This window comes from Miscanthus floridulus, chromosome 12, assembly GCF_019320115.1.
Source record: "Miscanthus floridulus cultivar M001 chromosome 12, ASM1932011v1, whole genome shotgun sequence".
Classification (NCBI taxonomy): domain Eukaryota; kingdom Viridiplantae; phylum Streptophyta; class Magnoliopsida; order Poales; family Poaceae; genus Miscanthus; species Miscanthus floridulus.
Window position 1 is genome coordinate 64217198 of NC_089591.1, and position 22002 is coordinate 64239199.

The window sequence follows — 22002 nt, forward strand, 5'->3', positions numbered from 1 at the left end:
CCATGGTAGTAGGGAGCAGCTGTATAGCTCTGCTTTTCAAACTGAATCTGCATTTGATTAGGTGGCCAAACTGAAACTGAATTGAATGGTCGATACTTTCCATTGGTTGAATAACCTCAGTTTGGCTTTCTAGAATTCAGTAGTTCATTTTCTCCATCTTCAGCAAATCCCGTTGGATAACAACTGAACTTGCAACAGGCAATGCAGAGCACTTGCCACTGAAATTGGATGAGCTTCCATGGCCAACACACATGGATCCACGTCGTCGAGGAAGGTGATCATGCATGTGGTGGTGCATTGGGTCGCCTCACCCACGCGGCCTTGCACGTTGGCTAAAGCCTGTAGGCGAACTTATGTGGTGGTACCATTGAGCTTATGGAGGCGAGTCGTCAGAGATTAAGAAAGAAGCTCAATTCCAAGGGGCTATAGTTGATGGCCCGATGGACTGATGGATATTTAAAGGGTGAAAAATTCAGTGCTAATTAAGTGGGTTGGAAACAATCTGAGCAAACGGTAGACTGAATATTCACAAACTTGTACAAGACGTAAAAAAAAACCTTCGAATCGAACATGTATATATATAAAGGAAAAGAATTAGAGAAATCCTCCATTCCTAGAAGGAAGACGAAGGCACGAAAACTCTCTGCTCCCGAAAGTATGACAAACTCAGTGAAAAGAAAAAAAAATCTAACACTTCATTCTCCCACATCGGCGTGTCGACACGAGTGCCATATCCTAGGTCTGTCTTCAATTCTTCATTCATAGCGGCCAACAATCTGCCTGTCAAAATCTGCAAAATAATGTTGTCTGCGATAGTTGCAGTTGCAGCATCCCCCTTGCAGCTTCCTTCGTTTGCACCTGGTGCTGGTGGCAGCGATTGCTTAGAGGGCACGTTCTCAGCTGCCGGCGCCTTTTCCACCGCCGCTGGCGCTGGTGCGGCTGAGCTAGATTGCTGCCGCTGGGGTCGCTGAGCTAAATTGCTGCTGCTGCTGCTGCTGCTGTAAGGATACCCACTGTGAGGCGCCGGAAATTGAGCGGGAGAGACCATGGCTTCGACTCCCACAGGGCGATCGCCACCCTCGTCGTGGAAGCATGCTGGCTGCGCGGACGGCGCCGTCTGCTCGATCCGTTGCTGCCCTGCGCGAGCGGCGCTGCTCTCCTGTGCTTTCTGTAATTTCATTTCAGCTATCAGTCTCGCATACACTCGATTCCGGCACGCTTCCTCCGTCTCCGGCGGCGGCGGCGGCTGCTGCTGCCGTGGAGAGGGCGGCCAAGCTGATTGGCCGGCAGCTAGGTTCGGCGGACCCATCATCGTCTTGGGACAAAGAGAGTTGGGGGCGGATCGCAGCGGCACAGCGCGGCGGGCGTAGCCTCGACACCGGCGGCCCCTGCCCTGGCGCCGCCTGGCCGTTCGCGTTCGGCATCCCCGCCGCTCGGTTGCCGTACCCATACACCAACGGTGGCTGCTGCACTTGCACCGGTCCCTGCATGCTGTTATTATACACCGGCGGCCAATGCACTAGCGCGGGGAGCTCTGGCCCGTGGTGCCCTGCTGCTCCGGCTCCGACTCCGACCGGCGGCATGCGCACGCTACTACCGCCGCCACTGCCACGCGTCGGCGCTGAACGTCCGCCCGTGAACAAGGTCGTCTGGGAAACGGAAACCCCCTTGTTCGGCGTGCCGGTGTGCCCGCTCGTCGCCGGCCGCTCCACCGCGGGCCTCTTGGCCGGCGGCTGCCTGCTCGACGGTGCCCGCGCCGCTGCCTCTCCAACGCGCTCCGGCGCCGGCCCGGATGACTGCGACGAAGCTGGCACCTCCGCCGCCGCCTCCTCGATCTCCTTCCACTTTCTCAACGGGCTCTTGTAAATCCTGCACACGACGTATCTGTTCAACTGCATGCAAAGTACAGTTCGAGTTAGAGTGTCAGACAGCAACAATATACCGTATACACGTAACCAAGGAATATGGATTTGTGGGGGAGAAGAGAACGAAGACATTCCAAAACAGCAGAAAGAGACAATTGAATTTGAACGTCTCGGCGAGAACTGACCAGCATGTCGTCGCTGGGCCGGACGGCGGCGCTCTTGCTGTGGAAGCCGCTGTCGGGCGTCTCGGGGACGACGAGCTCGTGCATCAGCCACTTGGTCTTGGTCTCGTCCTTGGTAGGGCCCACGTAGTAGGCGAGGGTGTTCTCGCTGAACGCGGCCTTCTTCGCCGTCGAGTGGCTCGTCGAGGCGCCCTCCTCCTCCTCCGGTGGTTTCGACTGGCCCGTCGACGGCTTCCACCGGCCACGATCGTCGGCCGTGCGCCGCACCGGCCTATCCCCTCCCCGATACTTGCGGTACCTCGGCGACAGGAAGTACCAGGTGTCGTCCACGCCGCTCTCCTTGTATTTTTCTGTGTACATTATGTATAGGCGCCGTGTGATCAGGTAGCAAATCATCATATCATGTACTATATATACGCAAAGTGTAAAAGACTTCTTTTCTCTCTCTTTGTTTCAAGTGAAAAGAATACGCAGATAATAGAGTTGTAAAAGAAGCCCAGGCAACCAGGTTTATTAGTCGAGTACCAAAAAAAGGAAACAGAGATTTAACAATTCATCAGGGTCAGGTCATGCTGTATTGCTGTACCAGTCAATATCTCCGGGTCACACCCGTACGCGTCCGCCTCGATGACGAATTCGTTTGGCACGGTCGGTTCGTCCAGCAGTTTGGGGAGGAGGTAGAACTCCACGAGCTCCTCGGTCGTCGGCTTGAAGCGGAACCCAATCGGGTACTTGCCGTTCTCGTCGTCACCCCCGCCGCTCGGTCTCCCCTCTTCTTCAGCCATGTCGGCGACTCGTGAAGTCGTGACGCGTGGGGTTTCAGGTTGACGCTGTTGTTACCTGGTACTAGCGGAGATTCGTCGGAGTCCTTATTAGGACTCGAAACCATGATCCTTGTTCCTGCAGCTTCGCATAATCGGCCAACCTTATTGGAGACGTTCAACAACTCTAACATGAACCGGATTCAAGCTGCCTGCTTCGTGATCAATGTGCCCGTGTAGGAAAATACGGAGTATAGCCAATGTAGCGGAGTATCCGTATCCGAGTCCCATTTCCACAAGGGAAATAGCTCGGAAACATCCGATTGGCTCTCGACCAGTACGGAGAAACACCAGAGGCGCATCTGCTGTGCAGTGATCGCCTCACAAAAGGTCAAAATTATATCCGAAAATTCGAACACATCATTTATTACAACACTACTACACCCAAACAAAGTAAACAAGAGGGCCACTTGGATTAGGCATCCTTATACAGGCTTAACTGAAAGAATCAGTATTATAATTAGAATTTAGAAGAAACAATCTGATGAGCCGCTGCAACGTTGGGAACATTCTGCTATCCAAACAATCTGACGAGAGCTTAAATATGGTCGATGTCAGCTTCGAGAACTAAACCACCTACGACTAACATTCTGCATTTCTGCTGTTACACGTGCCCACCGTTGCTCACCTGCCGTTTTCCTTGATTTGCCTCCAGATAATCAACGAGCTAAGGTTGCTGTTGTCTGCAACGCTCAAGGGTAACAGGACTGCAAGAGAAGTGCCTGTCTGATCGACCATGGGGCTTGTCTTTAGGCAATCAGGCCTGTGCAGTTATAACATCCAAATATGACGGTGTATTGGACTATCGGCCTCGTGCCATCTTTCGCCTCTTCCTCTCCTGCTCGCGTCTCTCTTCTTCCTCAATCAAGCGAAGTTGCTCTTCATCCTCCTGCCTAGCAATCCTCGCGCTGAAAGGAAGCCAATATCAAGTGTGAATCAAATACGAAATAGAGGGCATCCAGACAGGAAAACCCAGAATGCTAAGTATCCACATGCATCCGACGTGCACTGCCAGTTTCTGAACCATGAATAAACATAGCACAGGAACTTGACCCTAGCAAGCAATTGGATGGTTCGGTAGAGAGTACAAAAAGATCAAATATCTCATCATTATGATACTAAAGTTATCTTGATCATCTGTGCAGGCAGTACAATATCTTGAATATAAAGCATACACTTATATATATATATATATATATATAAAGCTTTTATTTCAATCTGTACAATATTATAATGGATAAAATAAGAGAAGCAATACCTTCTTTTCTCTTCCATTTCTATAGTAGCAAAATCGGCTTCCATGTCACTGACATCCTCATCTCTGCCTGCATATCTACTAGGATCATACCTGCAAAGGAAGCCAAAATTAGAATCCAAATATTTATAAGCAACATCTTCGAACAGCCGCTGCAATCAAGCAATGCTTGGTTTGCTCAGCTTGAAAAACATGTTAGTAAAACATGCTGACTTATATAGAGGCTGACGGCTGATGCTCACAACCACTGACCCAAACAGAAAAGATAGAGCAGGCTTATCTAGACAATACCCGAACATATTTCTGATCATTGCTAAGGGGTCTTCCTCATCTTCATCAAATTTTCTTTTTGCCACTTGCTTTCTCTTTGCATGATCATCACGAATTCCATTGGAAGAGACTGGCCGAGATGGCTACAAGCACAAATAAAGAGACAATAATGGAACAAATGAAACATCAGCAACCCTAGGCCCTAGCCAAACGAATGCAACCCATATACAGGAAACATGTGTGGCAAATAACTTCAGGCAAAATGGTAGACAACAGAAAGGTGGTATTTTCAGTATTTACCATGGACTTCGAGGGAGGCCGAATCTGCCTTTCAGCTTGTTTGACTCTATCATTTGCCTGTACTCTTCTTTGCTCCGAATATTGACCCTTCGAAGAAAGAGGCCTTTGTCCTTGTAGTGACTGTGGTCTGTGTGTTTGTGAGGATTGCGATTTCTGAATATGTGAGGACTGCTGTGGCCTTTGATTCTGCAAGGACTGTTGAGTCCTTTGACTCTGCAAAGACTGTTGTGGTTTCTGACCCTGTGTCATTTGCTGTGGCCTCCGACTCTGCAATGACTGCTGCGGCCTATGCTCCGTGGATTGATGTGGCCTCTGACCGTGGGAAGAATGCTGTGGTCTCTGACCAGCTGACTGCATCCTCTGACTTTGAGAGGATTTTGGTCTGTCAATCTCTGAGAGATGGTGCTTCGAGGCCTACACTGCTCTTCCGCAAAGTTGCATCATTCAAATCCTTGGAAGGTTGCTTATTAGCAATAGGACCTCTGCTTGGAAGCTTTTGGATTGTGGTTTTGCTAGTGCTTGCCTGGTTGGATCCATTTCTTGCAATACTATGCGCCCTCTCATTGTCACGTGAAACAACCCTTTCTCTATTCAAGAAAGCCTCCTTTCTCATGGAATCTACCCTACCTTCAGCATGCCTTTGAGTTGACATTGTGTTCTTAGGTCCATATCCATTTGATAAACGTGCAGGTTGACTTGTTGGTACCTTGCTCTTTACTGTTGATTGCATCACCTCGCGATCTTCATTGTCCAGAAAAAAACAGTCAGCAATTCACATTTGAAAGACACAGGGAAGACCTTGTCTAATAAAATTAGAGTTCCAACTCACCAGCCCTTTGAGTCAAGGAAGATCTAGCAGCAGGTTTCTCCTTTGGAGAGGGTGAAAGGTCAGCATCATCCGAGAGTAGAAATGAATAATCCCGGTTATCCTTAAGTGCCTCAACCTTCCTCTTTACCTGCAAATTGCAACTGCTATGTTGTGAATACATTATTTTAGGTCCATTGTACTGAACATGCAAAAGAATGCGGTGAATATAAATTATTTATACCTGATTAACAATCTTCTGTTTATGCTGATGTCCATTCCCTTTACTTTGCACTTTAGAGGATGATGGAACATCCTTCTGGCAAAAGCAAAACAGAATATATAATTATTTAATGTTTGGTTCAGTGCTAATCAAAATTAGCATACTGGCATAGTATTACATGTACTCCAGAAGGCCTTGGCTCCCTTACAATTGTGCTATGCAGTTCTTTCAATGATTTTCTTTCTTCAATCACTCGACGAGAAATCACCGGCTTGGATGGCCCAAAGAAAGAGCCAAATCTAGCAGGGAAAATAAGTCAAACACATTGAAGAACACTCTATAACAACAGTAAGGTATGAAATGCAGAAGAAATATCAACTGCAGAATGTGTAGAAGTGCTGCTAGACTATTTTGTTGGAAAACAAAAGAAAAGAGAAGTTCCCTTATTCATCAAATACTGATTGGTCTTTACGTTAAAGAAAATTGGTTTACCAACATCACAACCACACTGAAAAACAAACTAATATATTGGTGAAAAATAAATCTTCCGGCAGCAATTATTTCACAAGTGTATAATGATCAATAGGCTATGAAATTTAGTTCCACAATAGGAGACATTTCGAAAGGGAACAAGTAATCTCCCACAAAGTCTTATTATTTCTCAATGGCATGAGCTCGAAGAGAGATCATTTTAGAAAGAAAGAGAATGCTGCTGAGAATCAGTACATCAAACATACTTGTCCCTGGCTTGAGGTATTTGTGAAGAAGACGAGCGGCCAGCCGTGCAGGCAGCAGCAGCCTTTGCCTTTCGCCTAATCTGCTCTTTTAATCGTTCTCTCAATTCAAGGATCTCCTTTTGTCCCTCTGTAGGTTCTTCCTCCTCAACATACTCATCCCCAGCACCCGAACCCTCCTCCTCATACTCATCTTGATCATAGTACTCGTCTCCGTACTCATCTTCCACTTCCCGGTGGTAACCCTGCACAATAATTGTCATCGTTGCGAGACCAAAAACATTGCACTGCTTTTTTTTACGATTGTCAATACTACAGTTCCCGCTTTGTTTTATTACAATTATTTTTCTACATTTGAGCAAATAAAAATAATAATGTTACCCTAATCTTCTGTCTATCTCACTTTTCCCCCATTTAAACCTTGATTTGTGGCCTTTAAAAGCTTTAATGATCGTACTCGGTGGAAATTAAACTGAATGAAGTGCACAAAGTAGAGCTTACATTGGTCTCGTACTCGTAGCCCCGCATTATCACCAGGATCCCGTCGTATCAGTCTCAAATTCCCCGAATCCCCTGAATCAGAGCAAGGAAACTTCCATAAGTTTACATAGGTCGCCATGAATTGTTCAGAAAATGCCCACGTTGAACCAGCCAAGCATCCAATTGGGACCACATACACATCGAACCAGCATCGATTGACCCTAAAATTCCTTGGCGAAGGTGCTCAAATCATAGAATAGGCACCTAATCGCTCAAATTCCGCCCCAGACGCGACGCAGGGAATGGCGAATCTAGGGTTTGGACGGAGAATACGGCGCGAATCTGGGACGCCGCCACGGCAAAGCAACCATAGAAACCAGGCGGAATCGCACCACCGGTTTGGGGGACTCACCTCGGGGACCGGAGACGCCTCGTTCCGCCGCGGTGGCGGGGATCGGACTCGGACGACGAGCTGTCGCGCGACGCGGCTAGATCAGAAGTCGCCGAGGGGGCCCGGGCCTGCTGCGGTCGAGGCAGCGGCGGCTACGCCCGCGGCCGGGTAGGCACGGGGCGGAGGCGATCAAAGCCCGCGGCTTGGTCGCCTGTCGCTGCGGAAAACGGCAGGGGGTCGCCGCCGGGGCGGGGCGGGGCGGGGCGTCGTGGGGCGCGAGGCTTTTGGCTCTCGTTGGGTGGGGGAAATGGGAAGCACAGGGGGCCGGGGAGGAGGCAGGGGTTGAGGGGGGCGCACAGTTAAATAGGCGCGTTTCGCCTGCGCCGGGTAAGAAGCCTGACGTCGTCGCCTTGCCTCAGAGATGTGAGATGTATCTGGAACCTCCGCATGGAGCTTGGCGCATGGGCTAGGCTTTTTTCTTGTTTTGGCAGGTGCTGCGAGGGCCCAATCGCGAGCTGGGACGCTGCAGGCCCGTTTCCTTGCCCAAAAGCGTCGCTTTCGTCAACAGCGGAGCACGCTCCGAGAAGAATGGAAGACAGGATGACCGAAGCGGGGGCCTTGGTGCCCTACCCCCTTGTTCTGACGAGAAAAGGGAAGTGATGTACTGATGTACATCATCATCATCAGTACATGTACACTAGGAGAGTGCCTTTCGATCACTTTCGAGTTGTATGCCTCAACACAGGCGTTCAGGCCGTGCAGATTCCGAACAGATGCTCCTGTTTATCATGAGGTTTTCAGTACCTTTGCTATCCAAATGTAAAACGTTATCAAAGTTAGAAAATCTGGATCATCATCAGAGAACAACAAAGACAAGCAAGGTAGAAGGCCAAACTAATGCCAGTAGCCTTGCTGCGCTTGAACAGTAGCTGCACAAACAAGCAACTAAAATACAAGCTTTCACAGGCATTCTCTCTGGACTGTCCACAGGTAAAGCAAGGCAGGCAAGATACAGAAATTAGGGGAACAAAGTCACATAGAGCAGGGAGTCAAACTCCACCAATCGTTTAACTGTGCATCAACGCTAATGCGTTGTCATGTGCTGAAGTTCTTCCTCGTATCCACTTCTGAACAGAAAAACATAACATGGACGCTTGGCTCATCCAGTTTATAGTACCAAAATTCTCTGTATATCTACTGCTGATTACCCCTACTGTGCAACAAAATCCATTCCAAAAGACTGAGTATCCCAATATACCTTACCAAGTTACCATGCTCTGGTGTCAAAGGGGTTATCTTCCTGGTGTATCATGTACTATTTGGTTCTACTTATATCACTAGGGATTAGGGAATACAATGTTATCTTCTAAAGATCGATCCATGTAGCTGTTAGATCACTGGGACAGCAGGATGGAACTTCATTTTGCAGATTGACGAGCCAACCACTCTGCTTTGGTCAAACCATAGTAGACTGCTTTGCTTCCAGGCCACATAAGGAAATTCCAGCCAATAGGGGATCCACCGATGACATAAGAACCTTGAGGGAGTGCGCCCTGTTGCTTTGTATAACCTGTCATCTTACTTGGTCTGGCCCGGTTTTTAGTCTTCACCGGTAACCCATGTGCTGCGGTGTCTGAGTTATCAGGCTTGAGTGGTACACCTCCACCTGTACTGTGCACAAAATTTCCAGCCAGGCTTGTCGTAGGACCTAGACTCTTCTCTTCAGACAGAACTTTCTCAGCACGCTTATCCTCAGGAGCTCTAGCTGCATGTTTGTCAAACGGTTTCACAGGTTCAGCAGCAGCGGACAGATCCAGCCGTGTTTTCTTGGATAATTCTATCACATCTTTCATCTCTTTAAGACAAAACAAGAGTAGAGGACAGACAAGTTAGATTCAATTATCCAAATAATTTTTTATGCATACATATGCATGATAATATAAAGAAGCCATTATATATAAAAATTTTGTAAAATCGTTCAAATGTAAGGTCCATGTGCTCGTGCTCAGGTAGTATTTACAGACCACAAAACAAGGGGTAATCTAAATGCAAAAAGAAAGAAAAAAAAGAAAGAATAGATGCATGTTGAAAGAAAGCTGCTGATCATGGTATATTTCATAATAACTGATAATTTGATGCACAGTTCTATTATTTCTTTTGCATTTCGAATAGATTACAGAACATAGTGGCTTGTTTTCAATAAAAGCTGCTTCTGAGTAGAGAACATAATCAAAGAAGTATTTTACATGTGTACAGCTACAGCAAACGCAGAACCATAACTTAAGAGAGGCAGGACTCAGGTGGAATGCTTTTGAATGCAATGATATTTTTACATGATATATAACAATTAACAAATCAAGAAATGTAATATACTAATTGTCATAGATGGGTTAACCATGCTGAGGATTCAATATTTGAATGATAACATTTGAGAAGAAATGTCACAGTGCCTCTGTCATACTTATGTTACAATGTATTGAAGAAATATGGTTTTCTATAAAATGGTACTACAGAAACTGGATAAGTTCAAAATCCGATGCCATAACACTATTTCTAGTGCAGATTATGATTACTGAAATACATTAGAAAATTACACATTGCTCCAACATAATGAACTAGTCACTTACCATTCAAGATCTCAACAGCAGCATCTTTCTTTTCTGAATCAGTTCCTTGGCAAACCTTCATGACAACAAATGCAAACAAATTAATAACTGATTACAGTTTTAACCATAACCAATATCATAACAAAAAAAAAACAAGACGCCAGAGATACATTTCTCAAAAATAAATGTAGTGCAATACCACACATTGACATTGAAAGACACACAGACAGGGCTAGTCAACCTGACGGATTAGACCTACACCATCTCCATCCCTTGAACTATTATTTCGATTTTGTTTCGTATGTACTTGTCCACATAATACCACTAATTTCCACTTGCAAGAAAACACCAGCCTAAACACTATTATGAACTATGAAACTCAGCAGTCAGCACACTGTTTTTCTGTTCAAGCGTCAATAGAAACTTCCAGGTCTGCATTCAGAAGCACAGTACTACGGCCAGCTCTGTAGACAAATATTTTTTTTTTTGCGGGGTCTGGTAAAGGGTGTCAGTGGCAAAGCCTATTCATGTATGTTGAATTAGGAACGTGTACTGCACACAAACGTGGTGGGCTAACCTGATCACTTAAGATCACATACATCCCAGGAACTTCAATTTCAATTCTGTATCAGTACGTACTTGTCCTCATCAGACCGTTAAATTTCAACCACAAAGAGAACCCGCCTAACGTCTAGTATGAACTATGAACCTCTGCAGTCTGCACAAACATTTCAGTTCAAGCGTCGATAAAATATTCCACAATTTCACTCAAAATCACAATACAACCTCCAGTGCTCTACCCCCGAAACATCGCAAGCAAAAACATTCCTAAATGCTGAATTAGGAATATAGTGATCGTGCTAGCTAGCTAGCGGCTACTAGCTACTGCTGCTGCTATTGCTGAATGGAACTCGAGGATGTTAGGGTTTTCGGCGGGCACCTGAAGGAAGCGGCCGCGGAGATTTGCGACGGTTTCTCTGATCGTGTAGTACGGCGAGCGCTGAAACCCCTCCTCCTCCAGCTTCCGCTTCTTCGGCGGCACCTCAGACTCAACGCCGGAAGGAGGCGGCGGCGGCGGCGGCGGCTGCTGCTGCTGCTGCTGCGATCTGGTGGTGGTCGTCGACTCGGAGGGCGGAGGCGGATGGGTCGGTGCGGTGACCGGAGGTGGCATCGCGGCCGCGTAGAGGGAAAGAGAAATGGGGTTGAATTGGAGACGAGTTGACCAATAAAAAGTGGGTGTGGATAGCCGGTTCGGGACGCCGTAATCGACAATGGATTATTTACCGCTGACCGGTTTGGTGCGAGAGAAAAATACTGTTTTTGGTTGAAAATTTACGATTATTTACGAGCAAGCGAACAGGGTGCAGGGTATCTTGGATACACATGACCAGTAGTTAATAGTTGGACTAAAAATTAATCTAAATTAGTTATAATTGGTTAGCTAGTTAGCTAATAATTAGTTAACGACTTAACTAAATAATTAGTCCACTTTAGTCTTCCTATTTAGATATACTAAAATTAATTTTTACTTAGCTAGTAACTAGCCCTTATATCCAAACAAATCCTTAAGCTGGAAACTAAAATGTTTCTGTTGTATAAGGATAATGGTTTGTCTGTATATATAAAGTTCCTGCTGTTTATTTTTTCTCATCCAGATTTTAGTAACTAAAAGGAGTGTTATTTCCTATATATATTCATTTACTCTAATAAATAAGTTGGTAAGAATTTGGACTAGAATGTTAACGTTTTGTATAGGGTGTTAGAGGAACAGTAGAAAGTAGAATAGTAAAAGTGAAGCTATAACTTTATTCATGAACAATATACATATTTATTTATACGAGCGTTGTTGGACAGTTCCAAAGACTCGGACCTTACACATACGAGAATTGCCATTGGCAGTTTCTAAGCATATCCTTAATCGATAATGGATTATTCCATCCGTTCTAAATTATAAGTCACTTTAACTTTTTTGTACGTCTATTTTACTATACATCTAGACATATATTATATTTAAATACATAGCAAAATAGATGTACCAATAAAGTCAAAGCGACTTCTAATTTAAAACGGAAGGAGTACTATAGATATAATATTCTCAACATAAGGAAGTGGTTTGTCTGCAATCAAGGAATTATTATTTTTTGAGAATAGAATTTTAATAACAAAATGGTGTTATTTCTTGTATATTCATTTAGTCGATATTTTAGATTGTCTAGATGTCGTTTTCAACCTCGATCTTCTAATAAATCTTTCTATCATAGGTAATACTGCAATAGACAACAACAATTTTTCCCATAATGCATCGCTTGGATACTCGGGAAGCTGCTCTGGGACGGTGGAGGTGGCCACGGCCCACGGGCATCAGCAGCGTTGGGCCATGTCATTCTGAGGGCTGTTCGTTCGAGAGAAAAAAATGTTACTCCTCTCGCCGCCCAAGGTCTGACACATTTTTATGGGCTGGTGGACAGATCGAAGGACACGCATGCCGCCCAAGGAAGTGGAGAGACAGCGCCGCGGCCCATAGGAGAGAGAGCGCTCTCCAATCCAACATCACCATCCTCTCGCCGCCGCGCGCCACTCTCTCTAACAGCTGGGTCCCAACTCCTCCTGTCCCACTTGGCATTGTCACCAAGCTGCCGCAGCGCGCCACCAATGGGGAGTGCCAGAGCGGCCGCCCGCGTCCCTTCGGCTATCCGAATGGGGCTCATCGCCACCATCCAATCCAGCGCGGGGGACAAGAGCCCGGTTTGTAGTGGCTAGTGGCGCTGGAGTCTCCTCCGCTCCCAGCTTCGGCCGACGCTCCCTTCAGCTGCTCCTTCTCCTTCATCAGGTCAGTATAATCCTCTATTGTTCCCGGATTCTTGGGAAGTAGCTACTGCTTGGGCTAAGATGAAGCATTATGTTGTTCGTTTGTTGTTTGCTGTCTGTCGTTCCTGAAAAATATTCGGAAATGGCGGAGTTTCGCTGCAAGATTGCGCCTTGTTGCTTCGCATTTGCTGTCCAATAGTTGGGATGGAGCTAATTAGGCCGAGCCCTTAAGCTAAAGTTCGCCTTTTATTCTGACACCTGTTGTAAGTTCGCCTAAAATGCGGAAAGCATATCTACAGGAAAGTTACTGTTAGGCTGTTCGTTTTATGGGTCCATATGATGGTCGATCTATAGAAATGCTTGCAAGAAGTGAGGCTCTGCATATGCTTTCTTCCTAAATTCTAAGTATACTGCGAGCAGGAGAACTAAGATGACGAATCAAATGCTTATGCCAATTTAACTGACTTCAATGGAGAAAGGAAATCTTGCCCCTTTTGCAGATTTCTTTAGTTTTTTTTTTTATCAAAGGCTTTATCCCAGCTTTAAGCGTGCTGCTGAAACCCTGACCCAGCATTGAGGTTGCCAGTTTACAAAGAGTGCAACAAGAAAACACTCTAGTTAACCCCTGCTCACAGATTTCTTTAGTTCTCACTGAAGTAAACACTCTATAACTAAACAAGCTGTTGACATGGAGCGTTTATCTCTCGATATTGATGCTAGGCAATGAATCTATGTACTGTGCATTATGTTGTTATAAGTCATAACTTTTTGAAAGCACCATTGGTGCAGTTGTAATATGTGGAAGTATAGCTCCACCCACCAGGGCTCAAATCCTAGTGTGCACATATATTAAAGAGAGATAAGTTGCTGTGTGCACCTCTGATTGGTGCAGAAGGTGGACATTACCCCTCCATTATTTTTAAAAAATGTTTTTAATACCTTTTGCTTGGTTCTTAATGCAGGTGTTATTTGCATTGTCCCTGGATCTCACTGATTAATCGCATGTGAGGTGAACTTGCTTTTCTGTGGACAATTTGGAACTTCAGTACAAGTTTCAGATAGGATTCAGGGAGAAATGATCTCTTTTAACATTTTATTTGGGAGCTCTCTGCAGCCTTCTCTCAAGTTTTACAGAAAATGCCTGACAAATAACCCATATTTTGCACTGACCATGCATTCAATTACAAATCCCTTGGGTACAGCTATGACGGTAAAGAGGGCACATTTGAAGCCACATGCCACAGACATCAAGAGGAACCCCCAGGTACATGAGCTTTACAAATTGGTTTATAGACTTCCGGAGAACCTTAGCTGGCTGTTGGCACCACCAGAAGTTCCTAAAAGACCTACCTCAAAGAAGAAAAAACAAAAGGATGAAATAGTGACTGGTAACAGCTTTGGTGTGATCTTGGAGTGGGAGGGAGTTGTTGTGGACGGTGATGATCCTGACTTGGAGCCCCGGGTTTGGTATGTTCTATCACTTGAAGAGGGAAAGTCTTTCCCTCCAGATGCATTGCTGAAGAAAATTGAGGGAATGAGAACTGACCAGGCTATTTCAGAAGTCTTATGTTGGTCAGAAGATCCAGCAGAAATTCAAAGGTTGGCAGCACACAAGGAGGTAATATATCAAACACTCAGAGGCGGATACTACCAGCTGCGACCAGGTGTGCTTGATTTCTTGAACACCCTTGTGGGTTTTGACATTCCAATAGCAATTGCAACACCTCACTCAAGGAAGAGCCTTGAACAAGGGATTAAAACTGTTGGTCTGCAAGGCTACTTTGATGCTATAATTGCATTGGAGGACTTCTGCCTAGGGAAACCTGATGGTGAGATGTTTGAGGTCGCAGCGGACCAACTTGGTCTGGAGCCAGATGTTTGTGTTGTGTTTGGTAACTCAAACTTGACGACAGAATCTGCACATAACGCTGGGATGAGATGTGTGGCAGTTGCAGGCCGACACCCTGCCTATGAGCTCCAAGCAGCAAACCATGTTGTGAGATGGCTTGACCAACTCTCTATTGTTGACTTGCAGAGGCTTGCTAATGGTGAGGTTATTGGTCGCAGGGGTAGAGAATCTGACATGGATATGGAGATTGTGATCGAGGAATGATGCTTCTGCAAACATGACGTACCAATATATTGTTGTACTTATAATCTGATGTAGCCTAAGTAGTGCATTTACATTTTGTAAACAGGCCAAGCAGTGCAAGATCAGGACTAATGATAGTCCTGAGTTTGCATTACCTTGGTTTGGTTGTGATGCATTGGAATTCCTTTAGCCTAAAACTCTTAGTCATTAGAGTTGGAAGTGAAGAAATTCACACCCATAACTTGTGTATGTACAGTATATATGTATTACCTATCTTTGACGGGATACCTGCTAGGCTTTTGGGATGCACCTACAATACAAGAGCTGTGTAGGCTGAAGAACTTGCAACCGTAGTTGTAGGGTGAGGGATGCCATGATCTGTGTCTTTGATGAGCAATGAATGAACTTGTGTGACTATTTGACAAAATTCAATATGAGAAAACGGACAATGTAATGTTTAGTTTTGATTATATACGTTCCGAATTTAGTTTGTAGCCTCCTAACACTGAAGATCATAATACTCATAATAAACGTATGTTTATACTCTTTTATATAGAAGAAATAAAAGAAACCGATGTCTAATTCAAGAGAATCTAGCTCCGCTAGCTATTTGAATAGACCACCCTAGTTTGTACTTTGTAGTGATAAAATCTAACCGGATATGGTTGGCGACTGAAAATCGAAACCAAGTACAGCAGATTTTGCAGAAATATATATAATTGGCTTCCACAAGAAATACAACTTTGCTTCAATTCATGAAGCTTTCCAGATCGATATCCAGCTTTCAGATGTCCCTTCATCGCTTCCCTATAGTTTTAAGAAGAGCCTCGCTGATCATCCAGGGCACGACGGCACCGGAGCCAGCAAACTGCAGGAATTGAACAGAAACAACAGCATCACTAAAACAAACTCTCCAACCAAGAAGTCAAGGGTGAGCTACACAACTGCTAACCAGAGCAGTATGTATTGCAATTGCCATGTCTTAACTAGATGGTGGTGATATACCTGAGCTCGTATCTTGAGGCCCATAAAGCCATCTGGTGCGGAAGCCTGAACCGAGTGAACGTCCAAATGGAGGCTCTTGATGGCGTCGAACACCCGTGTCATCAGGAGCTCCTCCCACCGGCATTGCACCTCCAGGAGCACGTCCCTGTCCGAGACGGTGACGGTGACGTTGCTGGTGCCGTCCTTGGGGAAGACCCAGGGGTGCTCCTTCTCCACGTCACCGCCGAACTCTGGGCTCTTCCTCTTGGAGCCCGCAGAGAGTTTCTTCCTGACACTCTTTGCCAATGCCACGGGGCCTTGTAGTTGTAGGCCTTTCTGTTGTTTCGGATGGGCGCGACAGAAGTTCCCTACTGGATTGCAGCTCTTCTACCCTTCGCTGAAGCTCCTTGAGGTAGGCTATCGTTTCGGCGAGGATCGACGCTTTGTCCACCTGCCAAGAAAAGGTGTAGTCTTGATACAAACAAACGTTCCCAAATCAACAAGTTTTGCTTACCTTGTGAATGGACGGAACCAATGACTTGAGAACGAGGAACATCTCATTGAGCTTCTCTCGGCTCTTTCGCTGTGACATGACATGATTCTTGATGCCGCTTATTTCCTGTGCTGTTCCCGTCGTGCCCCCCGCCACCACAGTTCACCCAAGCTCCACCGCCGGCCAACACTTTCTTCAGCAATTTCTGGGGCTCTTGGATGACCGGCACCGCCATTTCATCGGAGCACGACTGCGATCTCGTCCAAGCCTTGAAACTGGTCGCGCGAGAGCCGTCAACTGGTGCGCTTGATGAGGTGTCGGCAGCGTTGTTAGTAGTAGCCCCCGGGACGGCGGTGGCTTCGGGGACGACGTCCATTTCCTCCCAGAGGCTGTAGAAGTCATCGATCTCCTTCGTGATGTGCTCCAGGCTTGCATTGAACAGGCTCTCGGCTTCTCCTAGCTCCTGTCCGTGTCCCCCGGCGGCAGTCATCGTCTCCATAGCATTGTGACCGAGGTCCTCGAACACAACAATGTCTGCGGCCTCGCCGGCTTCGTTTGCTGACGGTTTGGAGCTCGGCTCTTGCAAGTATGTCGGACATTGCGGCTCCAAGAAAGCTGCGGTTGCTCGGCTGACCAAGTCCGGGTCCTCCGGCACCTGGCAATATCATTTAGTTCGGTGATACTAATATTAAAATTTCTCGTTTTCACTTTTCAGATAATGTAGTAGTATATAGTATCTATACATACCGTATCAGTTGTACACCCAGCTCAAGCACGCCACCCATAACCGGGATGCAGACGATTGACTGCGGAAAACACGATCCAGGGTGCAGTTAGTTGTAGCAATCACAAATCTTCAGACTACGCAGTCTGAAAGTGCCCTATGTGATGTTTCATGGAAAGTGCTTACCTGAATGGACGCGCTCTGCTTGACCGTAAGTAAGCACCCAAGGCCACACATGCAGGTACCCAAGTTCATGATAATTCAACAAAGATCGCAATAATAGACAAGACACGGAGAACGGGAGAATGCAGAGCGGTCGATCTTGACCGATCACCGTCGTCACAACTGAGAAACACGCATGCATACCTTGGACAGGATCGCGCGGGGGAAGGCTTTGCTGCCGGCGAGGTGCGCGTTGCACAGCCAGACATGCTCGTTGCTCGCGAAACTCCTGCCGGGCAACCTGTAGCAGCACGCAAAACGCATGGCATGCGCCCGAGTGACGACATGCACCGAGACAGGCCACGAACCAAAAAAAAAAATATGTTGTCATCAGGGGCACCACGAACAAAAAATCGATCGATTACCCTTGGCCTGGCTGAAAGGCGTAGGTCATGCAGACCAGGTAGTATAACTCGGTGTCCCCAAGGTCCTCCGGCGACAGCGAGCCGCCCGGCCGCGCCGCCCGGCGGTCGCACTCGCCGGACAGGAGGGCCTCGTACAGCTCCCGGAGCTGCTCGCTCCTCTGCATCACGAGCTGGTCGGCTGTCAGCTTCACGGAGTTGGAGATCATCCTCGTCTTCACCTCGCCGTTGTACAACCCGTCCGTCCATGTCAGCACCCTGCAACTATGTTTTCTCCCGTAAGAGCAAGACCAATATGTTAGGGTCAATGTGGGTATCTTTCTGTGTAACCCGTATATCTGGATAGGCTTCTCGCCTTTCTCAGTAGATGCACCGCAGCCGGTGCCACGGTGTAGAAGACGTCCAGCGCCGGCGAGATGAAGTCCAATGACGCCGGCGATGTCCTGCAGGGGAGACGGCGGAGTCAGTGGGCCATCCCGTCGCTGGCAGCACGCTTTAGGATCGGATTAGGGTTTGTCTGTGGGTGGGTGTGGCGGCTCCGGTCAACCTCGTAGTCCAAGCCCTCACTCCCACCTTCCTTTTATGTGTGCTGTGCGACAGGGGCCCTCCAATCGAATTAGGGTTGGGCTCCCCCGATCAGGGAGTAGAGATAGGGCTCAATAGGCGGCCTATTGGTGGAGATCAACTAATATTCTTCCCCTTGATCTCATTCCATCTTTCACTTTCATATCATTTGCTTTTGTTCATTCCATTACAGATTAGCTCATAGAGCATGTCTCATCGTCACGGTCCATTGCCGATAGACTTAACAGCTACAACTCACTACTCTGTTCTGAAATAGATACTTATCTTTAGGCCTTCTTTTGTTCAGGAATATTTTAGGCTTTCCCTTAAACCCAAGCTAGCTACATGTTCTCTGAACACCATGTCCTCTGAACATGTTGGGTGGTAAGCCTTTTGTAAGCAGATCCGCGAGCATCCTTTCTGTTCTTATATGCTCAAGACATATGACTTGATCCCGGACTTTATCTTTCACAACATAATACTCTATGTCAATGTGTTTGGCAGCACTACTTGACTTATGTTGTGAGCATACTATACTACCAGATTATCATCGCAGTATTACTTTAAGTGGTCTATAGATGTCGTCAACCACATTTAAACCGGGTATGAACTTCGTTAGTTAGTTCACCTGCCCGTTGCCTCATATCACGCTACAAACTGTCATACATTGTGGACGATGTAGTGACGGTTTGCTTTGAGCTTTTCCATAAAATAACTCTCCTTTGTGAGATGATAGAAAATCCACGTCTGGATATACATTCACTCTCGCATAATCAGAATCTGAATATCCCACCATGTGGAGTGAATCAGATCTTCTATATGTTATCATGAGGCATTTCGTTCCTTGCAAATAATGCAAGACTTTCTTTACTAATTTCAGTGTTCTATTCCAGAATTGTTCTGGAATCTGCCAAGTAAAACCCGATAACAAATGCAAAGTCAGGGCGCGTACATACTTGAGCATGTTGCAAGCTTCCGATAGCTGAAGCATATGGAACCACTTTCACTTTGTCGATTGAGCTCATATTGGTTCCTGGGGCATTGAGAATCCCCATATCTGTCGCCCTTGACTATAGGAGTAGGTGAGGGACTACTTTTGTGCATACTGAATTTCTTTAAGATCTTTTCCATGTATGCCTTTGTGACAGTCCTTATACCCTTTTTCTTCTATCTTGGTGAATCTTGATCCCTATAACGAACGAGGCTTCGCCAAGATCTCTCATATCAAATTTCTTTGTTTTCAGTAGTAGACTGACATCACTACTAGCAAGTAAGATATCATCTACATACAGGACAAGGAAGATAAACTTTCTATTCTTAAACTTTGCATAGACATAATTGTCCTCTACCTTCTCTTTAAAACCCAAAATTCTTTATTAACTGATCAAACTTCAAGTACCACCGTCTTGAAGCTTGCTTTAATCTATAAATAGATTTCTTTAGACGGCATCCTATTCGTTCTTTTCCTTCCATGACAAAACCTTTCGGTTGTGCCATGTAAACATTTTCCTCCAAGTCTCCGTTGAGAAATGCCGTCTTTACATCTATCTGATGTAATTGTCAATCGTAATGTGCCACTAATGCCATTATGATTCTGAAGGAAACTTTACATGAGACTGGAGAAAATATCTCATTGTAATCAATCCCTTCTCTTTGCATATAGCCTTTTGCCACAAGTCGCGCTTTATATTTCTCTATATTCCTTTGAGAGCCAAGTTTTGTTCTGCAGACCCATTTACAGCCTACTGTTTTGACTCCTTTAGAAATTATTTCCAAATCCCAAACTTTATTGACATTCATTGTTTTCATTTCATCTTCCATGGCCTCAAGCCACTTTGATGAATGATCACTTCTCATGGCTTCTTCAAATAAAGTGGGATCATCCTCCATTTGAAATTCCTCAGTACTGTACACTTCATAATCAGCAAGAATAGCTGATTTTCTAACTCTTTGAGACCTTTTAGGGGCCTCCACTTTTGGCACATCTTTTGTTTGAGGCTGTTGTTGCTCCCCCTCATGTGTGGCAATAGGTTCTATAGAATCCTGAAGAACAGGTTCCTCATTTTCATTCATTGTTGCCAAAGGTGAAATAACAACAGGTGCTGGCACCATAGTATCTAACACTGTCGGTACAGCTACAACAGGTAGTGAGAAAATTGGCTCATGAATCATTGGAGTGGGCGCTTACACCCGCTTCACTTCAAGGTCAATTTCTCGAGCTACCATGCTCCCCCTCATCAATTGGTCCTCTAGGAAGACAGCATATCCTATTTCCACAAACTTTGTATATCTCTCTGAACAGTAGAAACAAAAATCTTTTGACTTTTCTGTGTAGCCAAATAAATGACAACTTACTGTTTTAGGATATAACTTCCAAATGTTTGGGTTAAACACTTTAGCCTCAGCAGGGCTCCCCCCCCTCCCCACACACGCAAGTGGTTAAGTGAGGGTGTTCTTTCTGTCCACAACTCATACAGTGTTTTGAGCACCGACTTTCTTGATACTCTATTAAGAATATGAATGGAGGTTTTAACGCCTCCATCCACAGGCTCAACTATAAGGTGGAGTAAATTATTATACTGCCCACCATATCCATCAGGGTACGATTGATTCTTTTAGCTACTTTATTCTGCTGAGGTTCGCCCGGTATAGAATGCTAGGCTACTATACCATTCTTTTAGGGTATGCCGACCGTAGTACTCCACCATGGTCAGACCTGACTGTCTTTAATCTTTAATATCTTAAATTTATTCAATACATCTTTTCTTTCTTTGATTGGATAAATATAGTCATAATGGGTGTAATCATCTGTGAATAGATCATAACCATCCACGCTCTTTACAGGAGACTGACCACAGATGTCTGTGTGAATAATCTATAAAATTCCTACGCTTCATTTAGCATCTTTCTTTACATACTTTTTTTATGCATTCTCTGCATTGTTCTTAATATGAGAGCTCTAATGGAGGAAGAACATCATTCTTAACTTGTCTTTCTATTCTCTCCCTCGAAATATGACCTGAACGATAGTGCCATAATTTCGACAACGCATCGTGAGCTCTCTTATGCCACCATTTCTAGAGTTACACTCTGTCACCAGCTGCTTTATCAGCTGAGTAGCATGTCTTTGAAGTGTCAGTGAACTGACTCTTTATTCTATCGAGGTACTCGATGACCGTGTCACATTCTAGGATTAAGCCCACAATTACGGGTTCAATCATATTCTTTATCACAGCCAAACATTTCTTGCTGGCAGTGACCCACTTTCTATGCTCAAAAGCCATAGGAATCTTTTGGGATTCAAAATCCCTTTCTTTAGTTGCCCAAGTGGCATCATTCTCTTTTGTCTCCCTCATCGGTGCCACAATCTTAGTGGAACACGGTGAGGTGACTACCCAATCCACCTTAGACAGGATGAAAACCAGATCATAACTTTTCTTAACATAAAATTACACATCATTTGCATGCCTTGATTCCAACGTTGGTCAAAATCAAAACATACAATTATTCTTATACACTAATTCTACATCATCGTTGGGCAGAAATAGAATTAATGCATAAATCTTTAACTTTGACAACTGTTCTTACACACTAATTCTATATCACCGTTGGGCAGAAGTAGAATCAATGCATAAATCATTAAAATTATCAACTTTTCTTATACACTAATTCTACATCACCGTTGGGCAGACGCAGAATCAATGCATAAATCATTAACATTACGATATTGTTATTAACAATGTTGGTCAGAAAACAACAACATCATAATCATATCAAAACTCTTTTTCTCCAATTAAATACCACATTGGTTCAAAATAACT

General features: G+C 45.3%; 3 protein-coding genes and 2 pseudogenes across 4 annotated transcripts; 1 reads left to right on the top strand and 4 right to left on the bottom strand.

Moving 5' to 3' along the window:
- Positions 1–503: 503 nt before the first annotated feature.
- On the bottom strand, positions 504–3036 carry LOC136496963 (NAC domain-containing protein 58-like; annotated as a pseudogene).
- Positions 3037–3186: 150 nt separating this feature from the next.
- On the bottom strand, positions 3187–7658 carry LOC136496964 (uncharacterized). Its single transcript, XM_066492742.1, is given in 11 exon segments — positions 3187–3776; positions 4127–4216; positions 4415–4536; positions 4694–5107; positions 5109–5434; positions 5523–5649; positions 5743–5817; positions 5900–6020; positions 6459–6700; positions 6957–7028; positions 7348–7658. Coding segments are annotated over 10 exon segments (1650 nt in total). The 5' UTR covers positions 6984–7028; positions 7348–7658; the 3' UTR covers positions 3187–3670.
- A 464-nt stretch (positions 7659–8122) lies between these two features.
- LOC136498552 (uncharacterized) lies at positions 8123–11104 on the bottom strand. The gene is made up of 3 exons (XM_066494457.1): positions 10873–11104; positions 9954–10008; positions 8123–9181 (listed from the first exon to the last, which is right to left on the bottom strand). Exons 1-3 carry the CDS (start codon positions 11101–11103, stop codon positions 8745–8747), a joined length of 723 nt encoding a protein of 240 aa, XP_066350554.1. The 5' UTR covers position 11104; the 3' UTR covers positions 8123–8744.
- Positions 11105–12617: 1513 nt separating this feature from the next.
- On the top strand, positions 12618–15269 carry LOC136497460 (5-amino-6-(5-phospho-D-ribitylamino)uracil phosphatase, chloroplastic-like). Of its 2 annotated transcripts, XM_066493263.1 has the most exons (3): positions 12618–12762; positions 13703–13749; positions 13943–15269. In XM_066493263.1, the coding sequence occupies exon 3, from the start codon at positions 13945–13947 to the stop codon at positions 14851–14853; it is 909 nt and encodes a 302-aa protein (XP_066349360.1). In that variant the 5' UTR covers positions 12618–12762; positions 13703–13749; positions 13943–13944; the 3' UTR covers positions 14854–15269. The 2 variants fall into 2 exon arrangements, with proteins under 2 accessions (XP_066349360.1, XP_066349359.1); XM_066493262.1 differs by having other exon boundaries at positions 12619–12762; positions 13703–15267.
- A 359-nt stretch (positions 15270–15628) lies between these two features.
- On the bottom strand, positions 15629–17868 carry LOC136496731 (anthocyanin regulatory R-S protein-like; annotated as a pseudogene).
- Between the last annotated feature and the right edge of the window lie 4134 nt (positions 17869–22002).